Below are 16,162 nucleotides of genomic sequence, written 5' to 3'. Positions count from 1 at the left end.
ACGCGCTATCGATAGCGATATCAACCGATAGCAGTAATTCCAATCCAATTGCATTTAATTTAAACATGAAAGAAAATAAGAAAAAGTCGCGCAAAACGGCCAATAAGACAAATGAAACGTCAGAGGGTCAGAAAAAGAAGATCATTGAACTGCTGCACGAGTACAACGACCTAAAGGATGCCACCCAGCGCGTCCTGGAAGCCTTGGCCAACCTAAAATGCGTACCCGTCGGATCGGTTTACGCTACATACAACCTGCCCCGCGACGAATAAAGTTTGTGCTTTTTAGACTGTTATATTTATGTACTTGTTGTAAACAACTTGTAATACAACGGAGTGCATGTAAATGCCTTCTGGCTTGGCAGTTCCATGAGACTTCTGCTAATAAATCCACCTAAAACTAGTCATTGCATTTGTTCCACCTATTGGCCAGCATGAAAATAGGACCGGCATCGTTCATTGAAGGTCTTGTAGGAACGATCTTTAATGATGTCCTCGACATTGAGCTCGGCCTGGAGAACCCGCAGCTGGAAAGGATCATAGGCATCAGTTAAGAGTAAGACTTAGGTATTTCGGTTACCTTGCGCTGCTCCGCCCTAAACTGGTTATCCGTATCCACATCATCCGGCTGGGTCTCCCGCTTTTCCCTTAGCTTCTTCAGATTACTAGCCGAAATTGTTATGCAACTGCGTATGCTTTCTTGCTGCAAGGAGAAGCTATCTGTCAAGATCCCCGTGTGTTGTACTTAATCAGGATTTACCCTGGCCAAGTGTGACTCCTGGAGCTTCGCGTACAGATCGCGACAGGTGCTTTCACTGTTCACTTGACCCTTAAACGACTCCGTTGGCAGGGCATTTAGTGCATATATAATCTTGTCGTCCACATCTCGCATCTTCTTCAGTGCCTCCTGTTTGGAAACTTAAAGCCATTTAGTATGCCGGCTACTAACCCAAACAACAATATTCCAACCCCCACCTGGAAGCCGAGAAAGTCTAAGCACAATGCCGCCATTTAAACCAGGTAGGAAAACAAGAAAACACTTTAAAAAATAATAAAAACAAAATGATATATGTAAAATTGCCGGCGCAATGTGCCTCTAATCGGGGTTGCCACCTGGGCGGTGCAATCGATTAGCACGATTATGGACAATCGATGTGGATGATAAAGACTAGTTGAACAAAACAAAACAAAATAGCAAAATAATTCAAGATGCCGCTAAAATTCGATGATATTCACGAGAAAATTGAAACCGGCGTCTACCAATTGGCTGTTAATGACAAAAGCACACGGAGCACTGTGTGGCGGGTGTATCGCAAGATCAAGAAGGACGATGGTAGCTTTCTGGAGCACGTACTGTTCTGCATCGGCTGCAGGAGCATTATGTCCTTCACCCACAAATCCACAACGAACCTGAGGCGTCACCGGTGTCACCTGCAGTATCTCAAGAAACAGGCATTCTGCTGCTACAATTCCAAGGGCGAATCCAACGACAGAAAGGAGGAGACGGACCAGGAGCATCATGAGGAACATGATGACCAACAATCCATGTCGGATGAGTTGGAAACAAAACCCTCTCCTGCCGATGTTGCCGCCTTTGTGGGGGAAGCGGTCAGCGGCGGAGATTCCACTGCAGCTTCAGCCCGTATTCCGGACATTCCCGAGATCGCGCTACCACTCGACGCAAGTGGGGTCGAGGAGTCCAATGTTTATGCACAGACCTGGTCCCTTGAGTACCGCAAACTCAGCGAGGACCAAAAATTCTATGCCAAAAAAGCTATAGACGAAATCTTCGTATTGGGCAGGCTACGACGCCTTACTCTGAATACGGTTCCAACGGCGGAGTAGAATAGTTAATCAGGATTAAGTAGGACTTAATTTAAGCTAATATACATACTCTGTACATATTGTGTTTAATCTTTAAAGTCGTATCCCTAAGTCTGGGATATATCGGAATAAACTATTTGATAAATTGATTCTTTCATATTTCCTTTAAATTTATAATCAATTTTGATTTTACAATGTTGGAAATTATTGGATGTTTTGCGATATATTTTTATTCCTTCGGCATTTTTTATAGGAACAATCGATACAGTTTTTGGATATCGATATATTGTTTTGAGCTTCTCAGCATTTTTTATATTCTTCTTACTATTCAATTGAAAGCAGTTCTAATTGTAATAACAATGAGTAATCTGGCGAGACGACCACTGCATGGTAACGAACCTGGGGCTCTTTCCCAGTCAAAGGACGATGTGGACCAGGACCACTCCTACAATAGGCAGCCGGTACAAAGCTACGAGGAAGGGACATCTTCGGCCGACGAACTGGAAGAAAGTGAATCCCATGACGAACCCAGTATTCCCAAACCCACCGATCAGTCCAGAAGACGCAGTATTTCAACTTCTAGGCCGAGTTCAAGGCAGGAGCAGCACAATTCTATCAATGAACATCACAACGGCATCGGTATTAAACTAGCGCTTGCCGGTGTTCTATTTGGTTTATTGGTTGTCTATGGGTACGGATCCAGCATTATAGAGGAGAAACAGTGTGACTTTAAGGATCTCAGGACAAAGTATCCCCAGCAGCAGGAAAAAGTATGGAGAGCCCTGCAAAAGGGGATCGAGGGGCTGATTAACAAAAAGGACAAGCACCCCAGTGTATTTTTGTTCCTGCACCAGGATCCAAAGCTGGAGAAACTGATCGATGAAATTGCCATTGAGGCTTCAATGTGCTTTGGTAAGAAAAGCGCAATATTCATTTAAAATTTCTAATGTAACCCACTATGCGCTCGCCATTTGAACAGGTGGTCCCCGAAAGCTGATTCACATGAAGAAGGAGCACATGAAGGAATACGGTTTGGCGATTGAACAATTCAAATCAAAAATCAACGATGGAAAGGTTTTTTTAATAGTGAACCTAAATGAAGTGATTACCCTGAATTCTTTCGTTCTGCAATATTCTGAAAGCTTTCTTATTACAGATTGCGCCGAATGGAGCTCGAGCCCTGCACACAATCTGCGATACCTACAGCCCTCTGGTGGAGGATGCAGTCATCTTCCTCTCCCTTCGAACATTCAACACAACCGCCGTGAACAACTCCGTCAATCTAGCCACGGATACTCTGTACGATCTGTGGGACCAGGAGTTGGGGGACCACGAGCTGGATCCTTTAATTACTCGAGTTACTGATCAGGTGCTCCATTTGAGTTAAACTGAAAGACACTATTCAAAATCTTTTTACAAAGCTTATAAAGCAATAAATAAAGAGAATTTTGTTGGCTCTCGATGATAAATATATAAGTTAACAAGTAACATCAGGAAAAGCTGCGTGTGACGACGAACGACACACGAAGCTATACTTCGGATGCTGGTCGGCGGCCGTGATTTGTGCGAGATAGGGTAATCTTTCTTTGTATTACTTAGTTCTGAACTGACAGCCGAAATAAAGTGATGTTATCGTAAGATACCTGCCGTGAATATCAAGTCGGAGCTACGACCCTGCTACCGGCTTATTCCAGTTGGTCACTTCAGCTATAGTCACCGATCGTGGCCACCACCTGGTCCTGATCCGCACTCTGTACCACACCACAGCTACAGAGGCGACAACGAGGTGACTGTGTTGTGGGCAGCAACTCGCCGCAACACACTTTAGCTACTACGTGAGCAGCAACGTGCCACGTTGACATCCCCTTGCAACAACGGTGCAGGCGGAGGATTTCGCGGGCAACTACCTTGCCGCGTCCATCTTTAAATCATATCTTATATGTAAATATACTTCCATGTTTCAGTTTAGTTTTGATATTGTAGATGTATATAGAAAATAAAAACAATTAAACTACCCCTGTCCCCTCCAGAGTTCTCCGAGAAATGTCAGAAGGCTACAAATCATGCCGAAGCACCAAAGCAGGATTAGGCCAATAAAATTATCAATGCCAAGTTTAACAGGTCCTATATCTAGGTTCGTTTTCTCAGATGCCACGATGCGATTTTGGCGGTGCGCATTCATGTATTCGGCGGCGATCTTCCATTCCCAGAATTTGTCAAAGCCCGAGGAATGCCAAGCCAGAATGAAGTCGTTGTAGGCATTTAAGTGCGGCCACAGTCGCGGCACAAACGCCACCGTAAATGCAAAGTAAATATCATCCACCATAAGTTTCAGCCGCTTTAGGGCATCGTTTTCTATTAGCTCGGTGTTGCCCAAATGACCAAACTGAAGGCGCTCGACGACAAATCCCATTTGCTCCGTGTGCGAGAAGGCGGATATTAAATTGGCATCGTAAACTCGGTAATGCTCCATTAAACCAAGAAGAACTGGCTGCATAAATAAGAATCTTAAAAAATGTACTAATAAATTTAATTTTGTAGGGCTTACGTCGGCCGATCGCTCGTCAATGGTGGTAATCCAGGCCTGTGAAGTCCCCGTCCAAATGAGCTTATGGTCGAAGAGACGTTGGCGAGAGTCCGCCGCTTCCTCTAAAGTGGGCAAAGTGAGGATGGCCGCCAGACCGCCACTGTACACAGTGGTCAATATAATGTCGATCATGTAGCTGGCCACTAGGACGGTTCTTAGAGCATACGAGCTGGTCACATAATTGGTGCTCTGATTTACGAAAAGTTTCAGCGTACTGATGCAACCGAAGCGCAGACTACTGATCCAGGAATTGCCTGCCGCAACCGACGAGTGTTCCCAGCGACGGGTTATACCAAGAGCTAAGCTCTCGAGCAGAAGGCAGAGCATCACGCACATCCAGAGGACAAACTGGAATGGTCGGAGCAGGAGCGTCCAGCTGATTAAACGGTTCGGAGCGGGCACCAGACAGGTTACTCCAGATCGTCCCAGAAAATGAGTCATGTCCATATACTCGTACGCCTCGTACCTAGAAAGCGATGGAATGGTTTACTTTTCAAAATGTTTGATTGATTAATCAAGAGTTTTACCACAAATACATGCCCCCTACTCCGTAATCGTTTCGTCTATCGAGGATCATTCCAACCAGACCATAGCCCGAGGCATTCAAGTAGATGTCACCCCAGTCGTATGGTTCAGCTGTGGATTGCCTTGACAATAAGCTTTAGTTGAATGTATTTAATTACCTACATGTGTCCACCTGAATGGTGCAGTTGTACAACTCGCAGAAAATGAGCATTAGTTGAATATCTGTTCCATCAATGGTTACATCCGTCGTGTTCATAAAACGATCATAATATAATGGTGGCTTTTCCTAACTCACATAACTGGAATTACTGCGATATATTCTGGTAGCGAAAACTTATTAAAACTCACATAATCCAATAGCATAAAAGGCTTGTAGTCGAAGATGCCTATGACTACCTCGCGTCCCTTGAGGTTTCGCATCTTGCTGGACATTGCACTCTGGGTTTCCCAAGTAGCTTTCGTACCCTTGGCATCGAAACGCTGGAGTATGTAAAACTCAACAGGCTCCGGGTTTTTGTTAAAGTTTCGCGGACCGACAAATCGGTTCGTTTTAATTTCAAAAGTGCTTGAGTTCAGGTATTGTGAAGTAATTACCAAGATGTTAGGTTGATCTAGCAATTCAAATGGTGAGCATGTGTAATTATTTCAATTCACTGCACTTATCCTACCTTGGAATATATAACCGGACAGATAACTATCTTTTTTGTCCTCAAACTCTTTAGTGTAAACGAACATAAAACGATTTCGCAGAGATCTCCAAATGGAGTAGATGCTGGCGTGATAAAAATATCTGGCGAATTCGGGAATCTGCTCCTGAAATGCTATGAAGGTCTTACATACAAAAGTAAAATAATTAAATTTATTAATTACAAATTTAAAAAAAAAAGGGAATAACCAAAAAGTCTTCAAACTTAAAATTTAACATCAGCTGCTCCGTTATGTTATCGATAGCAGATTTATTACGATATAAGCCGCATAAAAACGGGAAATATCGTATTATCAACTTGGAAACAGTTGAACTGCAAAATAGTTTCAGGACAATGGACAAACTGGGATTAGGCTGCCCCTTCTCCTTCCTGGTCGGAAGACCGCAGAGTATGAGTGGGGGACCCGGTTTCCTGGATCTCAACTACGACTGCTACCATCAGATATTTTCATATATAAATGTGCTGGAGGACCAGCTAAATCTGGGCCGGGCCCATCCACTATTCCAGGTTGTACTGACGGACATTTTGCGAACGCGCCACAAAAAAATCAATGTGCGGCTTCTGAAAACCATTCCGGACTGGGAGTTCCTGCTGCAGCTGTGCGGTTCCGAAGTGTCCAGGTGCGAAGTGCCCCATGGTAGCTGGGATGAGCCGTTTACCTACCCCTTTCTGGGGCTCCTGGGACGGCACTGCCCCAAACTGCGACAGGCAGTCATCATATTTATGCACGCCGTTACAGAGTCGCCGCCGAAAAGTGGGGACAGGGGCCACATCATGCAGCTCCTCCTGGAGCTACCCAGTCTAACCAATCTCACTCTGATCGATGCCAGATCTGCACAGCGTGAGTACGAAAACCACGAGCGCTTCATATTAATTGTTTCATACCACTCACACTTTTATCGTTTAACTCTGGTCAATATTTTAACTTGAAAAAGATATTGCTTAATCTAAAATTACTTTAGATTATTTTCCCTAAACTTCATTCGAGTCGGTGAATAGAATCCTTTTTATAAGCTTAATATATATCTGAATTACTATTGCAGTAGATCAATTGCGGCACTTCAGTAAACTGGAGGCCTTGGACTTGGATGGAATCGACCCAAACCTCAGCAACGCCTCCTTCCAACAAATGTTTGAAAGTATGGCTTCCCTGAAGCGACTGCTTCTCAATTTCGGACCGGATCGCAGGAGATCTCACCAGGTCCCGTTGTTGGCAGATAAGTTTCCCAACTTGGATCACCTTACTCTCGAAAACTTTGATATGAGCTTCCCGGAGTTGGGTGAATTTAAAGGTCTCCGATCCCTGCGCCTAATCTCACGTTGGACAGCAGAAGTGGACAACGACTTTTATAGGTCGGTGGCCAAAAGAGTTAGTAACCTCCAAAAGCTACAGCTCATATCCGTCCGCGTTAGAGGTGACCAAGTGCATCACATCCTGGCGATTAGGCAACTCAACGCTCTGGACTGTGATAACTGGCCAGCTCAATCGGTGTCCCAGTTGGGCCAGTTGAAAGATCTCGAGTGCCTGGCCCTGGATTGCATTGACTCACCTGCAAACCCAAGTCGCCAACTTATGTTGCTAGTACAAAATTGCTATAACCTAAATCATCTGAGATTGGGAAAACATTGGAAGATGCCTATCGAGGATGTAAATCAATTTTTGGACAATGTGGCTGATGCAGGAGCGGATCGGAAAGACCGGCTTTTGCTAACGCTCGATTTCATTAAGACACCGGATACTCGGAAAAAGGTATAATTTAATGGATACACAATTATTTGGAACAACCAAAATTTACCAAAAACCCTTCAGTTCACAGATAAGTTCAGGAATGATAAACACTTGCAAGTGAGTTTTGATGGAGCCACATGTCATCACTGTCAGCGGGATACCTACTCTAAGTGTGATACTATCTTTGACTAGTTTTACTTTAGCAAAAGACTCACCTCACAGTGCGACCTTTCGATGGCAACAGTCAGTCTAAGAGTCCAATCGTTGTAGGGGATTCCCTTCCCCTCGAACTCATCCTCCTTTATTTTGTAATCATAAACATCTTGATCGGAACGATTGGCCCATCTGTGCCAGTCCATGATTATTAATGGCATTGGATGAACCGTTTCCAGACGAAAATCAAACGCCGGGTGCCAAAAAATACAAGTGGCATGCGAGTCCGCGAAGAACTGCTGAGCTAACTATATTTTTTAAAAGGTTGTCCATGCTGAACAAAAGGACAACATACCAAAAAAACTAAGCACAGTGCTAAAGTAATATGACTCTACCAGCAAGTTTTCCATTTCACAGATTTTTTCCCTTGAAGTGTGCCTGAGGAATTTATATTATTTTCTGTGTGTATTATTATTATACATATACATTCTGTTTTTGTATATATATATATAGTGCTTGGTAGCTCACCCTGTGATGCACCCGACTAACAAAACTCCGCCGACGCAAAATGACCGACGCGAATGGAAGAATATTTCATTTTATATAAGGAAAAAGATTGCATACGCTACTAATACGTTTTCCATGAATTATGTACATATTTAACAAATTAGGAGCATGCACCGGTAACCAATAAAAGGCCTTGTAAATCTGTTAAAATATTTATTGTTATAAATACGTTTAACAAGTACGGTAAATAATAAACAAATAAAATGTCCATATTAAATAATTTTAAAATTACAATCTAAGCATAACCGGGCGTGGAAAACAGAGGAATAGCGTAATTATAAAGACCTAGGCATTTGTAATTCTTTTGAATAGCAAACGGGTATTCATTTGCTGAAAATCCACACCACGTTCGTGCCACTTATTATGTACTTCACTACTATCCTAAGCCTTCACGCTGCCAATGCCGTTGCCCAGCGACTTCATCAGCTGGTAGCACTCCTTGAGCTTTCGCTTGTCGCCCACCTTCTCCAGGGTCTTGGCCGCCTCGGCTAACATGCCAGCACGTTCACCCGGGGAGCTGAGCAGCGCAGGCGGGAGATACTTGCAGGCCACGTACATGGCCGAAGCCCGTTCCCGCTCTCCGCCCACGAAGTTCTGCTGCCGCCGATCCTTGCTGCCGCAGAAGATGGACGAGTGGGCGTTGCGTGATCGCAGACTCCTGTCCAAGAGCTGTTGCGTTGGACACGGTGAGGCTCCAGCCATCAGGCGACAAACTGCCTCGTACAAATATATGCGCGATTGGGCGTTCTGTAATGGCAAAAGTTTACACAAGCTCAGGTTACGGAACAGACATATTGGAAGGGTAAGGATTTGCATATACCGGTATATTCTCCACAATGTTGCGCAACGAGTTCAAATCGGTCTGGAACTTCTCGAGCACTTCACCTGGCACTTGGTAGAAGCCATCGTCCTCCATATTCATGTGTTCCAGTTCCCACAGAGCAGTCCTAGTTTCGAGCAGCCAATCGCAGGTAAGCAACTGGAAAAGCTGCATAGAAGAAATAATGATTAGTGCGCTCTTAAAACTTGGCGACTTTTGCCAGAGACATTCGGCGTTGTATGTGAAATGCACAGAGCTTGCACTGAAGTTGTATTGCCTGAAGCAATTGGGACAGACAATGCGACTACAATGCACCTTCGTGTCATCTCCAGAGGAAGAGTCTGGTGGCACTCAGTCGCCAAAAACTGATTGTTCGGGGTGCACACATTCTTACCAGCTTTATACCCTTGGCGTCGGTGATCCGGTTGACAGTCAAGCACTCTTGGAGCTCCACACTCGACTCATCGCAGAGGATGTTTACCAATTGCTTGAGACTTTTGTCCAGTGCGTTGCCATTGTTTCTGCAAAGGTGTGCGATGATTAGTTTTGTTCTTTTCATTAGTTGTTCTAGTTTTACTCACTTTAGTAAGATCATCTTAGCTCGCAGCACAGCATGCAGCGCCTTGGGCAGATGATCGTTTTCGCCGCACTGTTGCAGCTGCGTGGGCATTTGCTTGATCCTGCCGTACAATTGCTCGGCCAGCGTGTCTTCACCAAGGAGCCAGTGCACTGCGGTCTCCAAAACATCGGCCCACCACACCACGTTTGTATCCCGCTCATCCTCATCAGCCCAGAGAGTGTCCTTAAGGAGGGACGTGTACTTAAGAACATTGCTGACAATGGTGCCGCTGTGCTGCTGTTGCTGCAACTGTTCCGCCTCTCCGCTGACAGAAGATGTGGGCAGGCCTCCCGATTTGTGGCCCGCTCCTACCAGACACTGAATGGCTTTAAACAGCAAATGCTCTCGATATTGCTGATTATTGGAAAAGAAACAATTAGTTTTGAATTGTGTGCGATACACTAGAAATTCAGTCCAACTTACCTTAATGACGTGGGCAGCGGGATCACATGGATTCCTAAGACGTGTGAAGAATCCATCCTGCTCGCCGGAGTCGCTCAGATCGTACGTGAAGACGTGCGTGGCGCAGTAGCGATATCCATAGGCTGTGAATGCCCAACGTAGCTCCTGCGTTTGCTCGGTGGCCCTAGTGAGACCGCACTCTTGACGAGCCCGGCTCATGTAGTATCGGGCGAAGAGCTGTTGCAACCATTTTGGGGCACTGCGCTTCATTCGCAACGCTGTCATTACGTGGATGCAGATGGTCTCGCGCGGTGTCAGTAGATTGTGCGCCACTTCAGCCATGTTGCTTGCGAATAGTGCCATCATAATGCCGTTCATGTCACCGCGGCTTCCATTTCCAGTCAGTTGCAATTGATTCAGTCGGTTGAAGAGCAGGGCCAGTTCGCGTGCAGATGCCAGCGCCTGTTTCCTGCTGGCGGCGTTGCTAAACAGCCCACCGGACCGCCGTGACAGCACCCGACCCAGCCAGAGGCGATGGAAAAGAAAACGAAGGAACTGCCACGTGGTCTGCAAGTAACACTCCAAGCGCGACGCCGGTAGACTTAATCCAAACATATGCAGACAGTTGAGGTAACCGGCGTAGGCCTGAGACGACTGTCCTTGGCTAAAATAGAAGTCAGCCCGCTGCCTGTGCTGGCAGTAGGCGTCCGTTTGCGCGTCCAGCTGCGGATCACCGTAAACCAGCAATTTCACCAAGCATCCAAGCATCAGTGTGAAGTTCAATAGCCATATCCAGGAACTCTGCTGCCAGACAGCAAAACCTTCACCTAAATCAAGGAGAAACCCATTAGCAATATTTAACAACATCTGGATGCTAGGCTAGCTACCTTCCACGTCGTAAGAGAGAATGCGTCTTTGACCGCTCATGTCGCCAAGATCGTCATTACTGTCATAGTGGCCGCGCTGGAGAAAGGTCTTGAAGGGATTGACGGCCAGGATGGCGAACATAAACATGCAGAGTCCGAGGCGAGAGTGGGTGGCCATGCCGCGCATAGAGCTGGGCACCACCAGTGGTTCTTCATTGCTGCTGCTGCTGCCACTGCTACAGCTGGCGGTGGATCCACCATAGGGTGATGGCGGCAACGAGATGTCCGAGTGCATGGGCGAGAGCGAAGGATCCGATTCATCGCTGCGTGGCGGCGTCAGTCCGGCATCCGTGGTAAAGGTCTGCGAGCTCTCGCGGCGCTTCTTGGATGCTCTACCAGGCCGAGTGCCCAGCTGAAGTAAATCCTTCACCTTGGAGCCGTCGCGTGCCATTAGCTCCCTCTGCAGGCGCTGCAACTCTGCCTTCAGATCGTGATTCTGGCGTTGCAGATCCCGAATCTTGTCTATGGATTTCCGCAACACTGCGGACTTGTTCAGCTTGGCCTGCTCTCCCACTACCAAGTTCTTCAACTCGTTAATCTTGTCGTTGATTGAGGTGCGATAGCGCCGCTCGATGGCGTTGTGGGCCGAGCGCTTTACTTCCTTCACCTTGGGTTGAACCCGGTTGATAGGTACCTTGCCCTGGACTTCCATAGCGGCAGGTGACGGAGCCAGTGGTGCCACTCGCACCTTGCTGGCCCGACTACCTGTGCTTGTCGGTGGTGGAGCCACAGGTGGAGATGGGGTTGGACTGGCTACCGTGGGCTGCAAGAGGAAGTACATGGCTTCATCGGAAGTCATTCCGGCCTTAGAGTTGTACGTAATGAAGGGTTGCGGATACGACTGCTGGGGCAAAGGAGCAGAAGCGGGAGCAGGAGTTGCAGCAACGGGCTGCATGACATTGACATTCTGGTTCGCAGACTCCACCGGCGACGTGGGCGGGGACATGGACTGGTAGACAAAGCTACTGCCCAGAGATGGGGGATACACCGCCGTGTTCGGCGGCATCCGCTGGGCGTCCATGTGATGTATGGTGGCTGTTGGTTGGGCGGCCTTCAAAAGGCCCGTCGGCTGTTGCTGGGGACAATTGTAGCTTGTGGCTATGAGGGGATCTGGTTTGTAGACGAGAAGCGGCGACTGTTGTTGCTGCTGATGCAGTTCCTCCTTGATGTGCACTGGCGAAGAGTGCTCGCTTTTCACGTGCGGCTGTTGCTCGACGGATTGCGGCTGCTGATCCACGGACTGCGTCTGCTGGGTATGCGTTCGAGGCTCGTCCAGCAGCATGTTGTACATCTGCGTCGGCGCCAGGTCCATGTCGTTGAGGATGATGTCCAGCATGTCCGAGTGCAGGTCGGCGTCGAACGGTTCGAAGACATCCTCCGCTTTGAACAAATCCATGGACTCGTCCAGCGGAGCGTCTATTAAGTTCATCAGTGTCGTGTCCATTGCGAATGCTGCTGATGAAAGGGACAAAAACGGTTCGTAATTAAATACTGGCGGGCCCACGTATGTGCATATTTATGTATGTATGTTTGTACATTTGAGGATTGTTTATTAAAGTTCTATGCGGCGCAATAACAACAGTGGGACAAGTATGTTGGTGCCGGAAAAAACAAATATTAATATGTTTATAATCACATTAATTCATTTAATTACCCTTTTTCCACAGTGGCCACTTGCAGCTTTAATAACAGATTAAAAGGGGTTTTTATAATTAAATTTGTAATATACGTAACAAAGTTAAAATAAATCTTTTAATTGTACTCAAACCTAAAGTGAATCACAGTCGGACCTGAAAATGGCATATGTGTTAACTTGTTTTTGTTTGTTTGTTGTTTGCTCGTAGTTAAAATAGGAACAAAATATAATATCTTGAGATCATTTTGGCTATATCAAGTTTTGCTAGACTAATGCAAATTGCAATAGAGGCGAATATTTTTAAACGGTCTAAGCTTTTACTTCGCTTTTGGCCCACTGTGCACTGCACACACACATACGCGACCGGGAAAGCATGCGTAAGCGCTTTCAACCAATCAGAGGGCTCGACCGGATCATACGATGTTTTTAGTGACGCCACTTGGCCTTTGGGAGCTCCAACAGGGCATTTTCCCAGGCTCCACTGGTTTCCCGATCTGATTTCCGCGAAAATTAATCTATTAGACACTATCTACATTATTAGCAGAAAAAGAAACGCACCTTTACCACCTTCTATCTGTTTTCTTAGTTCACGTGTGCTTTTGTTTTTCCATAACTGGTTAATGTCAACGCACTTTGCTTTAAACTAGCGACTAGTTAGTAATAGTTGCAACACTTGTTGTTCATGGTTGTTTTGATTTTTTTCACGAGTATATTTGCAGCTTAATAAACAATTGCTTTCGATTGCAGTAAACTTTGTTCTTCAGGGATGACGAGCAGTAGTTCGGGCCTAAGGAACTGGTTCAGGTCTTGACTCCCTGGCATCAAGAAACAGCTGTATTACTTACAATGCCTGTATAGAAATATATATATTTAATAGTTTATGATGTATTTTATAAAACTGCCATAAAATATCAACGCTGATTCTGACACGCAGAGTAAGGAAATAAATTCAACATGTATAAGTGTAATTTAAAATATGCGGTTGTCCTCGCTGAGCGTGGTGGATGTCACCGCTACCTACATTCAAGAGAATAATTAAGAGAGCGCCAGAGCCGTGTGACCGCGCTAGAATTACTTAAAAATACCAAGGAATGTTGAAGACAAAAAGTTCCGGTAAATTGGCACAACGCACTGGCCACACTGCTACATCACATATTCAAAATCGGGTAGGTAGTCGCGACGGAAAACGGGAAACGCGGACGAATCGCGGAGCCAGAGAAGCGGTAAATTCGAAATAACCGTTTGGAAAGAGCAACATGATGAGGTTCTTTATTCGTTTTTAGTAAAATGGTACAAAGTGAATATGTGATTTAATTGATAACCAGCATGGGCGCCGTCAGTGTTAATTGCGTTCTGAATTGCTCTTTCGAAAACGCAGACACAAATGCACACACACAAAGTAGCGGCACCCACACGATCGCAATGGCAAAAGTGCTGCAGTGATAAAACAAATGCACAGCCATAAAGGCAAAGTCGGAAAAGTTTCACAATGCACTGGCGGCCCATGCATAAAAATGTACAATTTGGCGCTCTTTGCACTTGTCACGTCGTTGGAAAAGCAAAAAAACCTACCAACCAACAACAATAGGAACATAAACTGAAACAAAAAGAAAACCATTTTTGCTTCGCGCTTTTGTTTTTGTTTGGACCGCCGCTCACGCACTTTCGCGCTCACACGCAGAAACTTTTTGCATTTGTTTTCTTCACCCGTTGCATTATCACAACAACTGATCTCCTCTGCCCTCTCTCTGATGCTCTTGCTCACACTTGTTCGCTCTGTCTCGCCAGGGTTGCCATTTTCGACCGACAAACTTGCACTTGCTACTATGAATAACCTTTAAAACGGTTTTATTTTGGCACAATCTTAGGATTTATTTACGATTTTTGCGATTTACCGCATTTGCTGTCTGCAACAGTTTACATTTTTGTTTACCTTTACGGTCGCCAATTGGAAATACTAACTGCAAATTTGGTTGCCTTAAGTGTAGGTGTATTGTTTTCAATATAGACGAAGCTTATTTATATCAAATGCCTATTATTTAAATTAAACTGAAAACATTCAACCAACGGTCATCAGGAAAAGTATCTTAAGAGGACTATTTCACTACTAAATCCTATTTTTTATATTTCTACTTCACCTTAGCTTATCAAAATCTTTATAAATCCGATTGTATGTATGATGCAGCATAATTTTATTATTCTCGGTAATATATGGATATGCTTCAAATCCAAATATACAGACTTTATTTATTCAATAAATTAGTTTAACCTAATGTTAAACTAAATATAAAATAACTAAAATTAGTTTAACCTAATGTTAAACTAAATATATTACCGAACGCTGTGATTATGACTCTGTTATTTACCAACTGTCTTGCAACTTGGAAATATTCCTGTATTAATCATTTCCTATTTTCCTTGATACAAAAGAGCCTTTATTTCACTGCAATATTGAGTCATCCAACAAGCTGTTGTTGTAGATTTGGTCCGATTTTTCTATTTCTTCTTCTGACTGTTCTCATACTCTCTGTGCTTCTGTTTCTCCGGCTTTCTGCATAAATTACATTTTCCGTTTGGACTTTGCCAGTTTTGCTAGTGTTAGCACCTCCTTGGCGAAAAGTTTCCAACGGAAATTGTCAGCAGAAAATGAAAAACTCCCATGTAAATACTCCGCAAACGCACACACGCACGAGCTCAGCGGAATACACACCAATACACACGCACACACTAGCAGCGGCAGCGCTTAATAAAGATTAACGCATTTCTTATCAAGCGGTGATAGCGGGCAAAGAAGATGGAGAGAGCCGAAGCGAGACAGAGCACTAGCACTGCGACAGCATTTGAGCTTCGCTTTTCGCACACCCGATAGAGCGGCATAGAGTGGGAAAGGGATGGAGACAGAAGGAGACAGTGATATCTTTTCTCTGCCTGATTAGCAGTAGCAGCGTCTAGTTTTTCTCGTGTTATTTATTTGTTTTCTGCTCTCCGCCGCCGCTCCCGTTGCCTCTCCCTCACAGCAGCCGCCTTCGAACGCCGACGCTGCCTGCTTTATTTTCGCGCCGCTGCTGATAAAATAAAGAACAATATTAATTTAAGTTTAAAAATAGAATTCGCTGCAGATGCCCATTGCATGAATGTGTGCGAGCGGGAGAACGAGAGAACTGATTTCGCTCTCCCGCTCTCTTACAGCACACACATGTTGATCCGCAGCGGCAGCGTCAATTACTGTTCTCATATCATCTCCGAGAGCACGGAAATCAGTGATGGCAAGTGAGAGGAGCAAATCTTTGGCGGATAGCAAAAACCGCTAAGTGTGTGGCAGTCAACGCTACTTTTCTTAGTATAGTACTTAGTTATACCTTTTATCGTGCAATTTTTAAATGAGGACTATGTTTTTCCAAAATGTATCTGCTCAATATAATTTGACTATTTATCTTTTAATCCATTTAAACCTAGTTTTAAAAATTTTAAAAAAGTGTTGATAATATATCTTGATGGATATCTTTCGGATATCCTACACTGAGCGAAACTAAAATTGTTTGATAAAGCGTCCTCATATGCCTACCTTAACACAGTGAAAAAAGCCAAAGTGCCATCTCTGGGAGCATGCGGTGTCGCTCGCCCGATTTTCGTTTGGGGCTTTCAGTATTATTCTATTCTCCTGCGCC

The 16,162-nt window shown here is 45.0% G+C and overlaps 9 protein-coding genes and 1 non-coding gene across 22 annotated transcripts in view; 6 read left to right on the top strand and 4 right to left on the bottom strand.

Moving 5' to 3' along the window:
* The first annotated feature begins 12 nt into the window (after positions 1–12).
* CG14104 (uncharacterized protein) lies at positions 13–401 on the top strand. The gene has a single exon (NM_144151.4). It carries the CDS (start codon positions 66–68, stop codon positions 270–272), a length of 207 nt encoding a protein of 68 aa, NP_652408.2. The 5' UTR covers positions 13–65; the 3' UTR covers positions 273–401.
* On the bottom strand, positions 280–2,031 carry Ccdc58 (Coiled-coil domain-containing 58). Of its 3 annotated transcripts, none has more exons than NM_001300192.1 (4): positions 975–1,117; positions 760–917; positions 580–702; positions 280–526 (listed from the first exon to the last, which is right to left on the bottom strand). In NM_001300192.1, exons 2-4 carry the CDS (start codon positions 889–891, stop codon positions 422–424), a joined length of 360 nt encoding a protein of 119 aa, NP_001287121.1. In that variant the 5' UTR covers positions 892–917; positions 975–1,117; the 3' UTR covers positions 280–421. The 3 variants fall into 3 exon arrangements, with proteins under 3 accessions (NP_001287121.1, NP_730454.2, NP_649150.1); NM_168819.3 differs by having other exon boundaries at positions 760–906; NM_140893.3 differs by having other exon boundaries at positions 760–2,031.
* Positions 1,176–1,971, top strand: CG34116 (uncharacterized protein). Its single transcript, NM_001043151.2, has one exon. It carries the CDS (start codon positions 1,209–1,211, stop codon positions 1,842–1,844), a length of 636 nt encoding a protein of 211 aa, NP_001036616.1. The 5' UTR covers positions 1,176–1,208; the 3' UTR covers positions 1,845–1,971.
* Positions 2,032–2,131: 100 nt separating the features above from the next.
* On the top strand, positions 2,132–3,474 carry TORIP (Torsin interacting protein). Of its 2 annotated transcripts, none has more exons than NM_001275136.1 (3): positions 2,132–2,735; positions 2,803–2,924; positions 2,980–3,474. In NM_001275136.1, the coding sequence occupies exons 1-3, from the start codon at positions 2,183–2,185 to the stop codon at positions 3,208–3,210; spliced, it is 906 nt and encodes a 301-aa protein (NP_001262065.1). In that variant the 5' UTR covers positions 2,132–2,182; the 3' UTR covers positions 3,211–3,474. The 2 variants fall into 2 exon arrangements, with proteins under 2 accessions (NP_001262065.1, NP_649149.1); NM_140892.4 differs by having other exon boundaries at positions 2,980–3,289.
* Positions 3,475–3,784: 310 nt separating this feature from the next.
* Positions 3,785–7,934, bottom strand: Ir76a (Ionotropic receptor 76a; the record flags this gene model as incomplete). 4 transcript variants are annotated; one of them, NM_001104177.3, is made up of 8 exons in its annotated part: positions 3,785–4,314; positions 4,372–4,876; positions 4,938–5,046; positions 5,098–5,221; positions 5,284–5,546; positions 5,604–5,766; positions 7,587–7,828; positions 7,880–7,934. In NM_001104177.3, 8 exons carry the CDS (start codon positions 7,932–7,934, stop codon positions 3,835–3,837), a joined length of 1,941 nt encoding a protein of 646 aa, NP_001097647.3. In that variant the 3' UTR covers positions 3,785–3,834. The 4 variants fall into 4 exon arrangements, with proteins under 4 accessions (NP_001097647.3, NP_730452.2, NP_001137982.1 ...); NM_168817.3 differs by lacking the exons at positions 7,587–7,828; positions 7,880–7,934 and adding an exon at positions 5,806–5,882 and having other exon boundaries at positions 5,604–5,756; NM_001144510.3 differs by lacking the exons at positions 7,587–7,828; positions 7,880–7,934 and having other exon boundaries at positions 5,098–5,234; positions 5,604–5,794.
* On the top strand, positions 5,921–8,237 carry CG14102 (uncharacterized protein). Its single transcript, NM_140890.4, has 3 exons — positions 5,921–6,483; positions 6,686–7,392; positions 7,453–8,237. The coding sequence occupies exons 1-3, from the start codon at positions 5,976–5,978 to the stop codon at positions 7,561–7,563; spliced, it is 1,326 nt and encodes a 441-aa protein (NP_649147.2). The 5' UTR covers positions 5,921–5,975; the 3' UTR covers positions 7,564–8,237.
* SREBP (Sterol regulatory element binding protein) lies at positions 8,233–13,277 on the bottom strand. 4 transcript variants are annotated; one of them, NM_001275135.1, is made up of 8 exons: positions 13,053–13,277; positions 12,887–12,988; positions 10,820–12,313; positions 9,954–10,759; positions 9,493–9,884; positions 9,306–9,432; positions 8,912–9,079; positions 8,233–8,838 (listed from the first exon to the last, which is right to left on the bottom strand). In NM_001275135.1, the coding sequence occupies exons 3-8, from the start codon at positions 12,300–12,302 to the stop codon at positions 8,473–8,475; spliced, it is 3,342 nt and encodes a 1,113-aa protein (NP_001262064.1). In that variant the 5' UTR covers positions 12,303–12,313; positions 12,887–12,988; positions 13,053–13,277; the 3' UTR covers positions 8,233–8,472. The 4 variants fall into 4 exon arrangements, with proteins under 4 accessions (NP_001262064.1, NP_730450.1, NP_730449.1 ...); NM_168816.2 differs by lacking the exon at positions 12,887–12,988 and adding an exon at positions 12,513–12,648 and having other exon boundaries at positions 10,820–12,310; NM_168815.2 differs by lacking the exon at positions 12,887–12,988 and adding an exon at positions 12,513–12,538 and having other exon boundaries at positions 10,820–12,310.
* On the bottom strand, positions 9,153–9,251 carry mir-33 (mir-33 stem loop). Its single transcript, NR_048301.1, has one exon. It is a non-coding gene; the product is annotated as a mir-33 precursor RNA (primary transcript).
* A 365-nt stretch (positions 13,278–13,642) lies between the features above and the next one.
* CG42637 (uncharacterized protein) overlaps positions 13,643–16,162 on the top strand; it is a 74,043-nt gene continuing 71,523 nt past the window's right edge. Inside the window, exons 1-2 of one of the 2 annotated variants that reach the window (NM_001007095.3) lie at positions 13,643–13,758; positions 15,602–15,764. The gene's annotated coding sequence lies outside the window, so the exon portion shown is untranslated. The remainder of the gene's footprint in view (positions 13,759–15,601; positions 15,765–16,162) is intronic. The other variant, NM_001007096.3, reaches the window with a different exon arrangement.
* Positions 13,643–16,162, top strand: part of Gyc76C (Guanylyl cyclase at 76C) — a 42,627-nt gene continuing 40,107 nt past the window's right edge. Inside the window, exons 1-2 of one of the 3 annotated variants that reach the window (NM_001170004.2) lie at positions 13,643–13,758; positions 15,602–15,764. The gene's annotated coding sequence lies outside the window, so the exon portion shown is untranslated. Of the gene's footprint in view, positions 13,785–15,601; positions 15,765–16,162 lie in introns of all 3 variants that reach the window. The other 2 variants (NM_001170003.2, NM_001275134.1) reach the window with 2 other exon arrangements.

This window comes from Drosophila melanogaster, chromosome 3L (genome assembly GCF_000001215.4).
Source record: "Drosophila melanogaster chromosome 3L".
Lineage (NCBI taxonomy): Eukaryota > Metazoa > Arthropoda > Insecta > Diptera > Drosophilidae > Drosophila > Drosophila melanogaster.
The sequence above is the reverse complement of the archived record's forward strand: the minus strand, read 5'-3'. Positions and strand labels throughout refer to the sequence as shown.